This window comes from Melanerpes formicivorus, unplaced genomic scaffold, assembly GCF_026170545.1.
Source record: "Melanerpes formicivorus ecotype bairdi unplaced genomic scaffold, bMelFor1.0.p_v2 SCAF_13, whole genome shotgun sequence".
In the NCBI taxonomy this organism is placed as follows: Eukaryota; Metazoa; Chordata; class Aves; order Piciformes; family Picidae; genus Melanerpes; species Melanerpes formicivorus.
Window position 1 is genome coordinate 6,969,683 of NW_027142365.1, and position 12,088 is coordinate 6,981,770.

At 42.6% G+C, this 12,088-nt stretch overlaps 1 protein-coding gene across 14 annotated transcripts in view; it reads right to left on the reverse strand.

Moving 5' to 3' along the window:
* KMT2C (lysine methyltransferase 2C) overlaps positions 1-12,088 on the reverse strand; it is a 190,382-nt gene that overhangs the window by 11,042 nt on the left and 167,252 nt on the right. For 9 of the 14 annotated variants that reach the window (XM_068145968.1, XM_068145979.1, XM_068145978.1 and 6 more), the window contains 9 exons: positions 11,511-11,743; positions 6,646-8,337; positions 4,878-5,093; positions 4,260-4,424; positions 2,894-3,035; positions 2,116-2,263; positions 1,116-1,294; positions 854-1,008; positions 388-640 (listed from right to left, as the gene is read on the reverse strand). In XM_068145968.1, the coding sequence (XP_068002069.1) occupies positions 388-640; positions 854-1,008; positions 1,116-1,294; positions 2,116-2,263; positions 2,894-3,035; positions 4,260-4,424; positions 4,878-5,093; positions 6,646-8,337; positions 11,511-11,743 (3,183 nt within the window). The remainder of the gene's footprint in view (positions 1-387; positions 641-853; positions 1,009-1,115; positions 1,295-2,115; positions 2,264-2,893; positions 3,036-4,259; positions 4,425-4,877; positions 5,094-6,645; positions 8,338-11,510; positions 11,744-12,088) is intronic. The other 5 variants (XM_068145982.1, XM_068145974.1, XM_068145973.1 and 2 more) reach the window with 3 other exon arrangements.

Here is a 12,088-nt window from a genome sequence, read left to right on the forward strand (position 1 = left end):
AAATTAACAACTAAACCAATAAAGGATCACATGCTTCACAGCTATCTCAGATTTTCCAGCATTGGAACAACCTTTCCAAATGACAGATTTAACATCAGGTTGGACAAAAACCCCCACAAACTAATCATGCTGGGAACTGGGGGAAGAAATTCCTCACTGACAGTGACATAGGTAAGATGATGGAAATCAGAGATGAATCAGATCCGTTCAGTTATGTTTAACAGGAGAAGCAGGACACATGTACTGACCATGTACAAAGAGAAAAGCAATTCGAACCAGAATCAATTATTTAGTTCTAGAGCATGAATTCATGAGGCTGAAATGCATCAACACTGACTCAGTTAAAATGTTGGTACCGAAAGCTTAGAAGAATGAATGCCCCCTCACCATTGCTGTTTGCAGGAAATGGCACATTGGGCTGCTTCAGTCCGTAAGGTCCTACCATCCTGGCAGGTCCCATGGATCCTGCCTGAGGACCCTGAAGTAGTAAGTGATGCCTGTACTCCATAGATGGGTTCACTCTGTGACTGTTGGCGGTTGCCATGGAGGAGGGGACATCTGGAGCGTTACTAACCTCATAGCTGTTGGGAATTCTGACGTGGAGCAGGTTGGAGAATGCTGCTACAACACTACTAATGTTCTAAAAACAGCAATAAAAACCACATCTTAGTTTTCATCAGACAGGCAGTCAAAATACCACAGATTATCTTATACTGCAGCAATAAAAACTATTAGCAGATTGCAACAGCTGCTTTATTGTACTATGCTACAACCCCTTCAGATTCACTATCTATAAAAGATAATAACTGCTGTTGTGCTTTATATATATTTAATAGAAGCTTATTTCTTTTACCTCAGCAGCTGTGGGATGTAAAGTAATTGCTACAGATATAAGGCCAGACTTAGGACCATTCTGGGATGGTCCAAGCTGAGAGGCAAAGAAGCCAGAACCAGGTAACGCTCCTGAACCAGGCTCTGATTTTATGTAATTCCTTTTGGCTTCTGAACCTGAAAATAAACCAAAATACATCAGGTTAATCCTTCCTATGTGTGAACTGAAAAAAACACAACAAAACAAAAGCCTGTTCCTAGCTGTTGCTGCTCTGCAGTCTCACCTTTTCCAGTACTGCTAGGTAGGATGGGAATGATGGGAGACGGTACAGGTTCTGGGTTCTCCTCCTTTACAACTGACAAGTCTGGATACCTACTGATTTCCATTCCCACCACACTTTCAGGAGAAGAAGAAGGAACAAAGCTGTCAGGAGTGTCTCTGTCCTCACAGTGATCTTGAACCCTGGAACAAAACCCCCAAAAAAGATCTTTTGGAAACAGTCTAAAAGCATTTGGCAGGTCAGAGTTACAAATCATGATGGGAAGCTGAAGTGACTTGCTTCCTGCTACTGGCCAATGAACGCAATTACACAGCAGGCTGTTAGTTCTGGCCATCTCAGACTCCACTGCACAAGGTCATGTCTTGGTAAAGATATATAGAGCAAAATAGGGACTAACAAAGCCCAGGCTCCATCACAGAACTGCCTGTTCCCCGTGGCTCCATCTGCCCATGTGAAAACAGTATTTAATCTTTCTGGTTTCAGTGTCTTCACTGGGATACCCCCATATCCACACATAGGCTTCAGTGCCTCAAAGACACCCAACTTTGGTTAGGCAAGATAAGGGGAGGCAAAAGGGAAGATCTTTTTAGATCTCATGTTCTAGCAAGCATTTCTCACGTGGCAGCAAAAACTGAGTAGAGCTAGGGAGTTTTCAGGCTGACTCTCACACAGTTCTGCTGTCTGGTACAGCAGCCATGTACTGCCATGGTGCAATGGTATCTCTACAGTCTTCTTCCACTTTGAAGAGAGCAAGCTAATGAATTCATAACAATTTAACAGCATCCAGAGTGTAGCAATAGCAGAAGCCACCTCTTTCACTATGCTGCTCTCTGCACATGGAATACTAAGAGTTAACCCGAACAGATTACATCATTATGTTCTCTGCACTGGGTAACTGTGCACAATGGATTTCATTTCTTCACACCTCCACAGTCTCATCTCCTAATAAAAGATCAAAGAATTTGCTCCAAATATGTTTTTGAAGATGTCAAGGAAAACCTACCTTAACTCCTCCTGATTGTTGTGAGGTGGTGTTGGAAGTGAAGCAGGAACATCCACAGTTTTAGGGCCCTGAGCCATCGCTCTTGCTAATAAATCATCTTGTGGTCTGAAAGGCAACTGGAACTGCTTTGGTCCCAGAGCTTTGGTAACTAAAACCAGAAACACAAGAGCACAATGAGACATCTGCACAGCTCTTCCATTGACAAACCTGTCTTTTGAGGTATTGGTGGCTCCCTGACACTACACCAAGTCATTACTGCAGATGCAGATTACACCACTCTCCGTCACCTTAGTTCAAACACATTTGACCGTTCATGATTAATTTCCACACTTACAAAAACCTGCAAATTGTGAGCAAAAAGGGCTTGAAAGGCTTGTGAATGTGGCTCCTGCCAGGATGAGAGGATGCTTGTTTTACTTAAAAATCACTAAAAAACTATGAAATCACAAGTACCAGAAAATACAGCCTGACTGCACACAAAGCCTGCTGAGGACACATTTTTGCTGGTAACTACTTGGTTAGTCATTTGCACTGGACATAGAAAGCTGACTTCAAGGTTTTCTTTCTATTTCTTAAGAGTAGTTCTAGCTTTCAACATGTTTTCTGAAGGGAAAAGGCTACAATTTGATGTAACATAAAGCTGGATAATAATGATTACAACCTTAAAGAGTCTAGGCATACTCTTTTCTATAGCAACTGAAGAGCAACCCAGTTATCTGTTTTGTAATTTCCTGCAAACTTGATTCATTTATTACAGAAACAAAGGTATTGGTCTTACCATCGTGACCTCCTAACATACCAGCCTTGCCAGCAAGTTCTTCAGTGGTTGCAAAGCCATTTACCAACTTCTGACATGCCACCGGAGGTGGTGTGGGAGGAAGAGAGGCTGGGGGTGTTGGAGGATTACTCAGATTGTTCTGCTGCATGAGATTAAAGAACCATAAATCAGCCACAGAGCACAGGGTGAAGACTGGCCTTGTTCTAGTACAAGATAATGTAACCCACTCACATATTTTTACACCCAGAGGTAGCACTGATAAGCAACAACAGTTATTTTTAAAGTATGTGACCAAATACATGAAAGTTATCTACTACAAAAGACACAATGTTTTGCTTTGCTCATATCAGTGGCATTATCAGAGAAATACACATGAGGAATATGCATTACAGAAAAGCACAAAGAACAATTTTTGGAGTGGTTTGGGAGCCTCAACAAGTTCCTACAGTCTAATCAAAGGCCTGAACTTAAGACTGAGAGTGACTCTCCATCACCACAAACAAGGTAGCTTACCAAGTGGGTAGCTTGCCAAAAGGGAAGCTACTTCACATTCAGCACAGGATGAGCTCTCACAGAAGCACTTACCATGGAGAAGTAGACACTCTGCCAGTTCACACTCTGGGCTACTTCTTGCTAGCTTACTGAACTGCCCACATTTTAAATGCAAATTACAGGAGAACTTCAGTATCTGCTCTTGATACACTCATGCCTACAAAGCTAATACTTATCATCCACTTTGGACCACAGTAACTACTTCTGCTAGGGCACACTCTCGGCTGACATGCCCTCTAAGGCTGGAGTAACCACTGTTTTTAGTAAGTTACTGAAGTTCTATATTAGGGTAGTGAAGCAGCAAATTTGATTCTGTCTGTTTGCTATTTTGCTGCTCTCCCTCTGTTGCTATCCTAATCTCAGACTGAGTTAAATGCTGCAGGTTATTAGCCTGTCAACAAACAATCTGTTTTGTTGAGGTCTCTGGTCTTTACTCAGGGCTTAGTAGACAAATGGGGAAAGTCTCTTTTCCCATTTAATTCACATTAAGAAATGCTTTAATGTTTGCAATGACTTTGCAAAAGTGCTGAGAATTCAGCCTCTTCTGCTCCACAAAACTGTAACTACAGTTTTCACCATTTAGCATCTATTTGGAGGAGGTTTCAGTTAGTTTTCCATGCAGTTTCCAGAACTGATTTCCACTTTCAGAGAGTAAAACAATGGCGATCATTTCACCATTGCACCATCTATCTAGTCTAGCAACAGATATCTGCTTTCTGGCTGCACAGAAGGCAGTGATTCCAACCAAGTGGTAATACTGTCACAAACTTCTCACAGGGAGAGCACACAATGGAAATGCAGATTAAAACCATACCTTGTAGATGAGCTGGGAATAGTAGTCTGAAGCCCCATCAAGAGTAGCACTACCAAAACTTCCTACAAGTCGATTTCCACCACTTAGCTGGCCACTGCCATAGGGAAGAAAGTGTGCAAAGCTCACTCCAATTATTGGTTCCATCAAAGGCAGAAGAGAAAGCTGCTGTAATAATAACAAAAAAGGTAAATTAGAAATGATATAAATAGGGGATAGAAGCACTCCAAAGCTCCAAACAACAACAGAATGGTTTCTAATTTAAAAAATAATCAGAGTTTACCCACTATCAGAAAACTGTGTCAAGCACAGGCCTCTCTATTTAAGGAAGGTGGTCCCCTGTACGTTGGATCTGCAGCTCAGGCTCCCTGCCAAGTCAGCCACAGAGGCTGCCAGAGCCTACAGGAAGGCTATGGCTTTGGGACCACCAAATGCCTGCCATGTCAGCAGATCTTCCAAACTGAAAGGAACCCCAAACCTACACATTTCTTAGTTTTGTGGAAGTTCTCATTTTCTCCACACTGTACTCAAAATTCAGTTTAATGATCAACTTAATTTCCCTCATAAGAAGTGCACTCACAGGTCTCCTCCTGATGCATGACCCAGCACCTGTACACCCACCTGTTTTAACTGGATGAATGTATCAGCATTAGGGTAAATAGCTTGCTTTTCCTCTTCCTCTTTCTTTCTTTTCTTGGACCGAGGAGCTGCCTTCTCTCCTGTCCTCTGAGTTCGCTTATTTCTCTGTTTCTTAGTTTCAGGTCCTACATCTGTTCTCTGAAGCTGGCTGTTACTACACCCAAATGCACCTTGCATCTGGTTTCCTGCAGTTTGCTGCTATAAAAAAAGGAAGTGAAGCAGAATTTTTGACATTTTAATATAGAGTTTGTTCAAATTTACTGCACAACAGTCCAAAAGAACAAGCACAGTATAATAAATCTCACCCAGAACAGACTGTATTTTATGGATTGTTTGCTTTGCTCTCTCACTGGTAACTGTAACTGCTGCACTGTCCCTGCACACAGAATTATGACTTATCCTTACCACTGATATCTGCAAACATCATTAAAAACTCCCAAACCAGAAACATTTTCTTTTGAAAGCCCCCTAAAATACAGTGACAAGTGTGTGCAAGCCTTGGAGATTTTCACAAGGACATAAGAAAGGGCAGACTTGCTCACAGAAAACAGGAGTCTAAGTTAATACAATAAAAATGTACTTTGAGGTTAGAACCAAACAACAACCTGCTGCTGTGAAACACCTCTGAAGTGTACCATTTGCTTAAACACAGTACAAATTTGTGAAGCCATTCTTCACATAAAAAGAAAGTTATGTAAAAGTAATCAGAATGGGACTTTGTAAAGCAACAGATAGTGGCAAGCCAAAGGGAAGTCCAACTTCTTTCTATCAATTATTATTTCAAACAGCTCTACATGACCCCTACCACAAGCACTCTCAGCACTGTTCCTGTCATATGTGCTTTAACAGGAACACTAAGTTACTTGCTGCTCACATTACCTTTCTTTTTATCAGTCTTTATGAGTTCTGAATGTGTTTAAATTTGGTTTCAAGGATGTATTTCAAGCTTAGCCAACCATAAACCAAACTAAGGAGCAGATTAAAGATTACAACAAAACAACCAAGAAATCTAAGTGTAAAGTGTATGCTACCTCCAACAGGAAGCAGTTTTCTTTAGCTCTGTTTTGAAGAACCTTGTAAATGATTAAATGATGTCATGCCATTAATATGAGGAAATATATAATGCCATTAATAATGTGAAATGAATTAGAGGTTTTTTGCTGTAAGACAGAAATCCAGCAATTTTAGGACACTTAACAATTTCACACCTGTGATAAAAATCCTAGAGCACAGTCTCTACTATTATTAGAGACAATATATCGATTTTCACAGGCACAAAAAAATAATCACAGACTTGGTTCATTCACAGAACACCCCAAATGGTGCAGGTGAAGGGGTGTGAAGCCCGACCCTATGACCCTGGCAAAGGTGGAGTCACTGAAGAAAGCAGCATATAGACAGACCCCACCCTGCTGGACAGAAACATGCTAGCAGGGAATTAAGAGGCATCCTGCCAAATCTTGCCTTCATCCTGGTAAACATTAGGAAGTGACATTTTAAAAGATGATTATCTAGAGAGAAGTATTTTGTGCATTTTAGTAATTTCATAATGAAATTTGTTCTTTTTGTTACACAGATGATTTACTGATGGAGAAAAGGCAGGAAGGGAGGTAAAAATTCCTTAAAGCTGCTTCCTCTACCCTTGTGCAGGTAGATCATCTCCCAACCTTTTCACATGCCCATGGTAAAGGCACAAACTAGCCTCTGATTGTTGATGACCACTGTACAACAAAACCAGCAGCAGGCTCACCATTCCTTCAGCTGGATTCTGCTTCTCTGTTAATTTCTTATCCCCAGAAGCTTCCTCTTCTGTTCGGCCACTGCTCTCCGATTTCTGGTTTAGAAGAGATGAGGACTTCTTATTTTTAAGCAGATGTTTCAGCAGTTCATTCCCCGACTCCCCTTTTGCTGCTGGAATGCTAGCTGGCTGTGCTGGACTCTGAGCTGAAGAGGCAGGCTGTGGGGTGACCTTATCTTCTTCCACCTTAATACTGCCTGGATTTTCAGGCTTAGGCTCAGCTTGACCCGAGCACTGATCAGTTTCTGCCTTTTCTAGTTTGATTTCTTGAATGCTGGTAGGTGTATCTGCTTTAACCTTCTCACTCTCTGCACTTGCACTTGGCTGTTTCTGTGGCAGGCTGCTGTTGGGGAGCTTGTATTCCAGCTCTGGAGAGGTTTGGCTCTCTCCTGTGTTCGATGTTGATGGGCCTGTTAATTCCACTGACTCCTGCTCATCTTGATGATGTGAAAGTTCATTGGGGGTGTTAACTGTGGGGGTGGAGGTAGAATCGGAAATGGTTGGAGTCGACGGTGCGGTTATATCCGAGTGTGGAGTTGATGGGGCTTTTATCGACTCTGCATCATCCTCCTTTTTCTTTTTTCGTGTCCTTTTCTTTTTTCCTTTCTCTTCTGGGATTATGTCAGAATAGAGCTGTATGAGAGACTGGCTTGATCCAGGGAAGTTTGTAGCCTGGGGCACGCCAGTGTCTGAACCACACGGGGCACTGCTACTGAGTGCTGTAGATGAAGACACAGCAGGAGTAAATGGAGGCCTGACTTGGTTCTGTGCAAAGGTAGGCCCAGGGAGATTCCCATGAGTTTGTTTTACATTATGGAAATTAGGGGCTCCACCTTGAACAGCAGATGCATCAGGTCCAAAAGTTGTCGGTCCCACTGGCCTTCGCTCACCGCTTTGCATAAAGTTTGTGGCAGGAGGTGAGGTCACAGGACCTTGCTGCAGGATTTGCCCCATCTGTTGCTGTTGGTGCTGTGGAGACTGCTGAAGAGGTCGTGGAGTTTGTATGAAATCACAAGGTAGATCAGAATTGAAGAAAGTCATCTGAGACAAGGGTGTTTTGTTGTTCAATTCAGACCCTATCATACTGTGCTGTTCCAGTTCCATCCTCTGCTGCAAAGCCCTCTGTCGATCTACCTCCTGCATAAGCTGAATGCGTTGCCGCTCCTGCTGCTCTCGTAAACGCTCCTTTCTTTCTCGCTCTTGGAAGCTTTCACTGAAAGGGTTATTGTCCTCAAACTCCACCCTTGGTGGTGGCCCTGACTGTGCAGCTGCATTTGGACCAGGCACAGGAGCTGGGGTACCAGGAGTAATTGGCAACGGTGTCATTGGAGGCTGCATCCTGGCTGGATTCATGGAAATATGACTTGCAGGGGCACTTGCAGATTGCCATCCAGATAAATTTGGCATTCTGGTAGGGTTGGACTGCCCAGGGATTACCACTGTGTGTTGCTGGTGCTGCAGCTGTTGTGCCACCATAGGGAAGTTTTGCTGATTCATTGCTGGTGACGTTCCTCCTGGAACCATTGGTGGTTGAGGCTGGACGCCCGGCATCATCGCGTGGGGCGCCATTCCACACTGCTGCTGCTGCTGCTTGATTCGATACTCCTCAATGAGCTCCGCGTGCTCTTTCTGCTGCTTTCGAATCTAGACAGTGAAACAGGCATTATTCACCTCTGACATGTACTGACTAGGTAAGCAGGGTAAAACATGTAACCCAGCATTTTCATTTCAGCAGACAATGAACTGCACAAGAACATACTTTCTGCAGTCTTATTTTCTCTCCCTTTTTAAGGCTAAACAGCTATTATTTCACTAGAATCACCACCATCCATCCCAAAGCCTTAGAAACAGTAACAGTGCCTCAAAGTTGCAACTTCATACCAAGACTGCACTGGGCTAGAGAACATACAAACCTAAACCAAGTGATCCTGTCCTTACCATCCATGCACAGGGTAACAACAGTTGGGAACAGACAGGAAAAAGGGAACAGTGAGATGAGTGATCTTCACATGTCAGTGGCATTTTTAAAAAGATGTAACTGACAAAGAAAAGTTTGCAGGAAGACAGTCAGATAGATCCTCATTTACTCACAGACATCCTCAAAAATCACACAGCAGATGAAAGTGGCAACCACTGCTTGAAAATTTTAGATTTCAGGTTGAAAATGAAGTCCACTTTGAAGCTAAGAGTTAAGCTTAGTAGTTTACTTGTAAGGCAAGCAAATGGAAGAATATGACAGTGTCAACCAGACAAGAAAAAGGACTTCAGAAACACAACAGAGGTGTAGCTGCACTGCTCTCTAAAACAGTAAGAACTCTTGCAATCCACTAGTTACTAACACATACACTATGGAAAATCTCTCTCTCCCTGCTGTTCATTAGATTATGACTCCCACATCTTCCATTTGCAGTTTGTACTGATAGAGAAAGTCCATAACATAATTAAAAACACTTGAGAGGACTCTCCTTTACCTGGGGCAAGGGACAAGCCAGGAAGCTCAGGATAACAGAGATATTTCAGGACACACTCCAGAATGCAAGACAACCCAAAAGGCTATTTACATGATAATCTCAGGTCCAAGATGATTTATGAGCTCTGGCTTGGCACTGACAGTGCCAGATAATAGTCACACTGCATAAAGCCACCAATTGGATTCAGCTGCATTGGTTCAGAGCTCTAGGCCTTTTCTGTGGGTATACAACACTAAAACTGTGTTGGCATTGTATGCCTATACCATGAAGCATCCAAATCCTCCCAGGGAAGGCATCACACCCTCCCAGGATCTGCAGTGGCAGATCAGCCACTTGACTGCACTTGGAATTAGCTGAGATCTCAAAGGACCTGTACTGACTACACCCAGACGGACCCAAGGCAGCCTGTGCAGAATGACCTGGTGATTTTAACCGTGCAGGGAGAAGAAGGCAGAACTTATCAGCACAGGCACAGTGCCACCCCAAAGCAGTTAAACTGCCCTGACTGCAGACAATATGGTAGTGTCTGCATGGCTCTGTGCCTGAGCTAATAACCCTGTCAGACACCAGCTCATGTTGCACAAAGTCGGCTCCAGTTTCTCTGTGCCCATGACCAGAACCAGCAATTCACAGGGATCCAAGAGCTCTTTTCTCTACGTGCACATCTAGAGACTTTGCCCTGTTGAAAAACTAACAGAAGCTTGATTACAGAAGAATTACTTTATCTGATTTGAAAGAGTGGCGAATTACTTCAAATTGAAGGCCCTTACAAATATACTTTCACAGAACCTTGTTTAAGCTCCCATGAGGCACGTAACAAAGCGCTGTTTAGAATGTGGATGACTGGTTTGGAGCAGTGATCGAAGAGGCACGGAGGGTATTTACCAGGAGTAGATGAAAATTAAATTTAAAGGTGAAAAAAATAAGAGTTTTAACTATGGGGCACACTAACTGCCAGCAATACCACGATCAGCTGCTGTTGGTTCAACACAACTCCACTGTAAGACTAGACTGATGTGTGTATGAAAAAGATAAGTGGATTTTTTTTTGCACTTATTCTACTTGTGATTCATTGTGCAAGGGGGAAAAAAAAAGAAGAAAAATGAAGAAATTATGTAGACATAATTTATCTGCTCCATCCCTCTTCTACACAGCAATAAGCAGAGCCAACTAATACTTCATCCAGCACATGCTTTGTCTTGAAGGAACACAGGAGCAAGTAGTCCAGGGTCAGATTATCAGTTAGGACTTTGCTCCAAGCAGACTGCTGCCAATTTTTTCCCCCTCATATTAATAAAGGAAAATTCTAAAGCATTTTTCTATTCAGCAGGTCTAGCTGATCCTGAAAACCATGTTAGATAATTTATAAACAATGAATGTTTGGAGGAACAGAGCAGTCAGTCCTCTCAAGCACAGTTTTATCAAAGCCATCACAGCTTTACTTTTAATCTCACTTACCATAATCACAGTTGTAAGATGTAGCAAGTGAAATTCTTACTGAATATAGAGAAGGAAGAACAAAAACCAGTGAAAGTGGCTATGTGTTGGAAGAGGAACCCAGAGAGGCTGGGAAATCTCTACCCTTGGAGACTTAAAAAACTTGACTGACAAGGTGCTGAGCAACCTGATATAACCATGAAGCTAGTTCTGCTTTGATCAGCAGAGTAGATGATCTCCAGATATTCCTCTGATCCAGGGACTAGACAGATTGTAAAACTGGACTAACACTAAAGGTATAATGAAAGGTATAAGAACTGGTATATAACCACCAGGTTCTGATTGTGGAAAGATACCTGAACCAGACTGAATTACGAGGTTCATTCGAGCCTGAAACAAAGCCCTGAATGCTTTGACTTTCCTCAGTCTTTCAGTTATGCTTTTCATGGTGCCGGGAACTTTGTGTACAACATTCTGCCAAGTAGTTTCCCTTCTTCCCAAAATACTAAACCAGGCTTTTTGTCATAACATTTGCCACAGCATATTCTCCTACAGCTCCAGTGTCACTGGCAATCAGAGGAATAGAATAGAATAGAATAGAATAGAATAGAATAGAATAGAATAGACCAGACCAGACCAGACCAGACCAGGTTGGAAGAGACCTTTGAGATCATCACGTCCAACCTATCATCCAACACCACCTAATCAACTAAACCATGCAACCAAGCACCCTGTCAAGTCTCCCCCTAAACACCTCCAATGATGGTGACTTACACACAAATAGGATAGGCAGTGGCTCCCATTAAATAAGCACCACTCTATTTAAGCATTTCAACTCGCCTTTTAGAAGATTTCAAGGAGCCATACCAGTATGACAGCTTAGTATCATTTGGGATTGCAGATGATTACCTGGTCTAGCTGCTTTTGGACCATACTTTGCTGCTCAGTAACATGTTTAAGCTGTTCTGCATCTTCTTCTGGGAACTCACGGCCAGCTTTCTTGGCTGTACGCTGTTTTGCTGAGAGTGCCTTTTTTGACTTTCTGTGTGCTCCAATCTGCTCCTCAAGGTACTTCTGTTGCATTTGAAGAAGCTGTTGTGTTTCTTGCAGCCATTCTTCATATTGCTTTCTTTGTGAATCATCTAGAGAAGAAGGGAAATTAAGCATGATAAGAGCTTCTCCTTCTGGGGGTGGGCTCTTGTCCTGCTTTTTAGAGATTAAGTTTAACAACCAGGTTCCTCCCTTATTTCAAGAAACAATTGGTAAGTTCAGCCAAATTTGACAGAGGGTGTGCTATCCCAAGAGATATTAAGCTCTTGGAGTGATGTGAGTAAAGGAGAAAAAGATCCAAATTACTGCCTTTATTGAAAGAATGCGGTTTTAACACAGTCCCTTAATTTCAAGAGACATGAGCCCACTGTGTAGCCAGAAAATGCACTAGCCAGTGAGCAAATGCAGCTGTGAAAGCAGCTACAGAACCTGGTGGT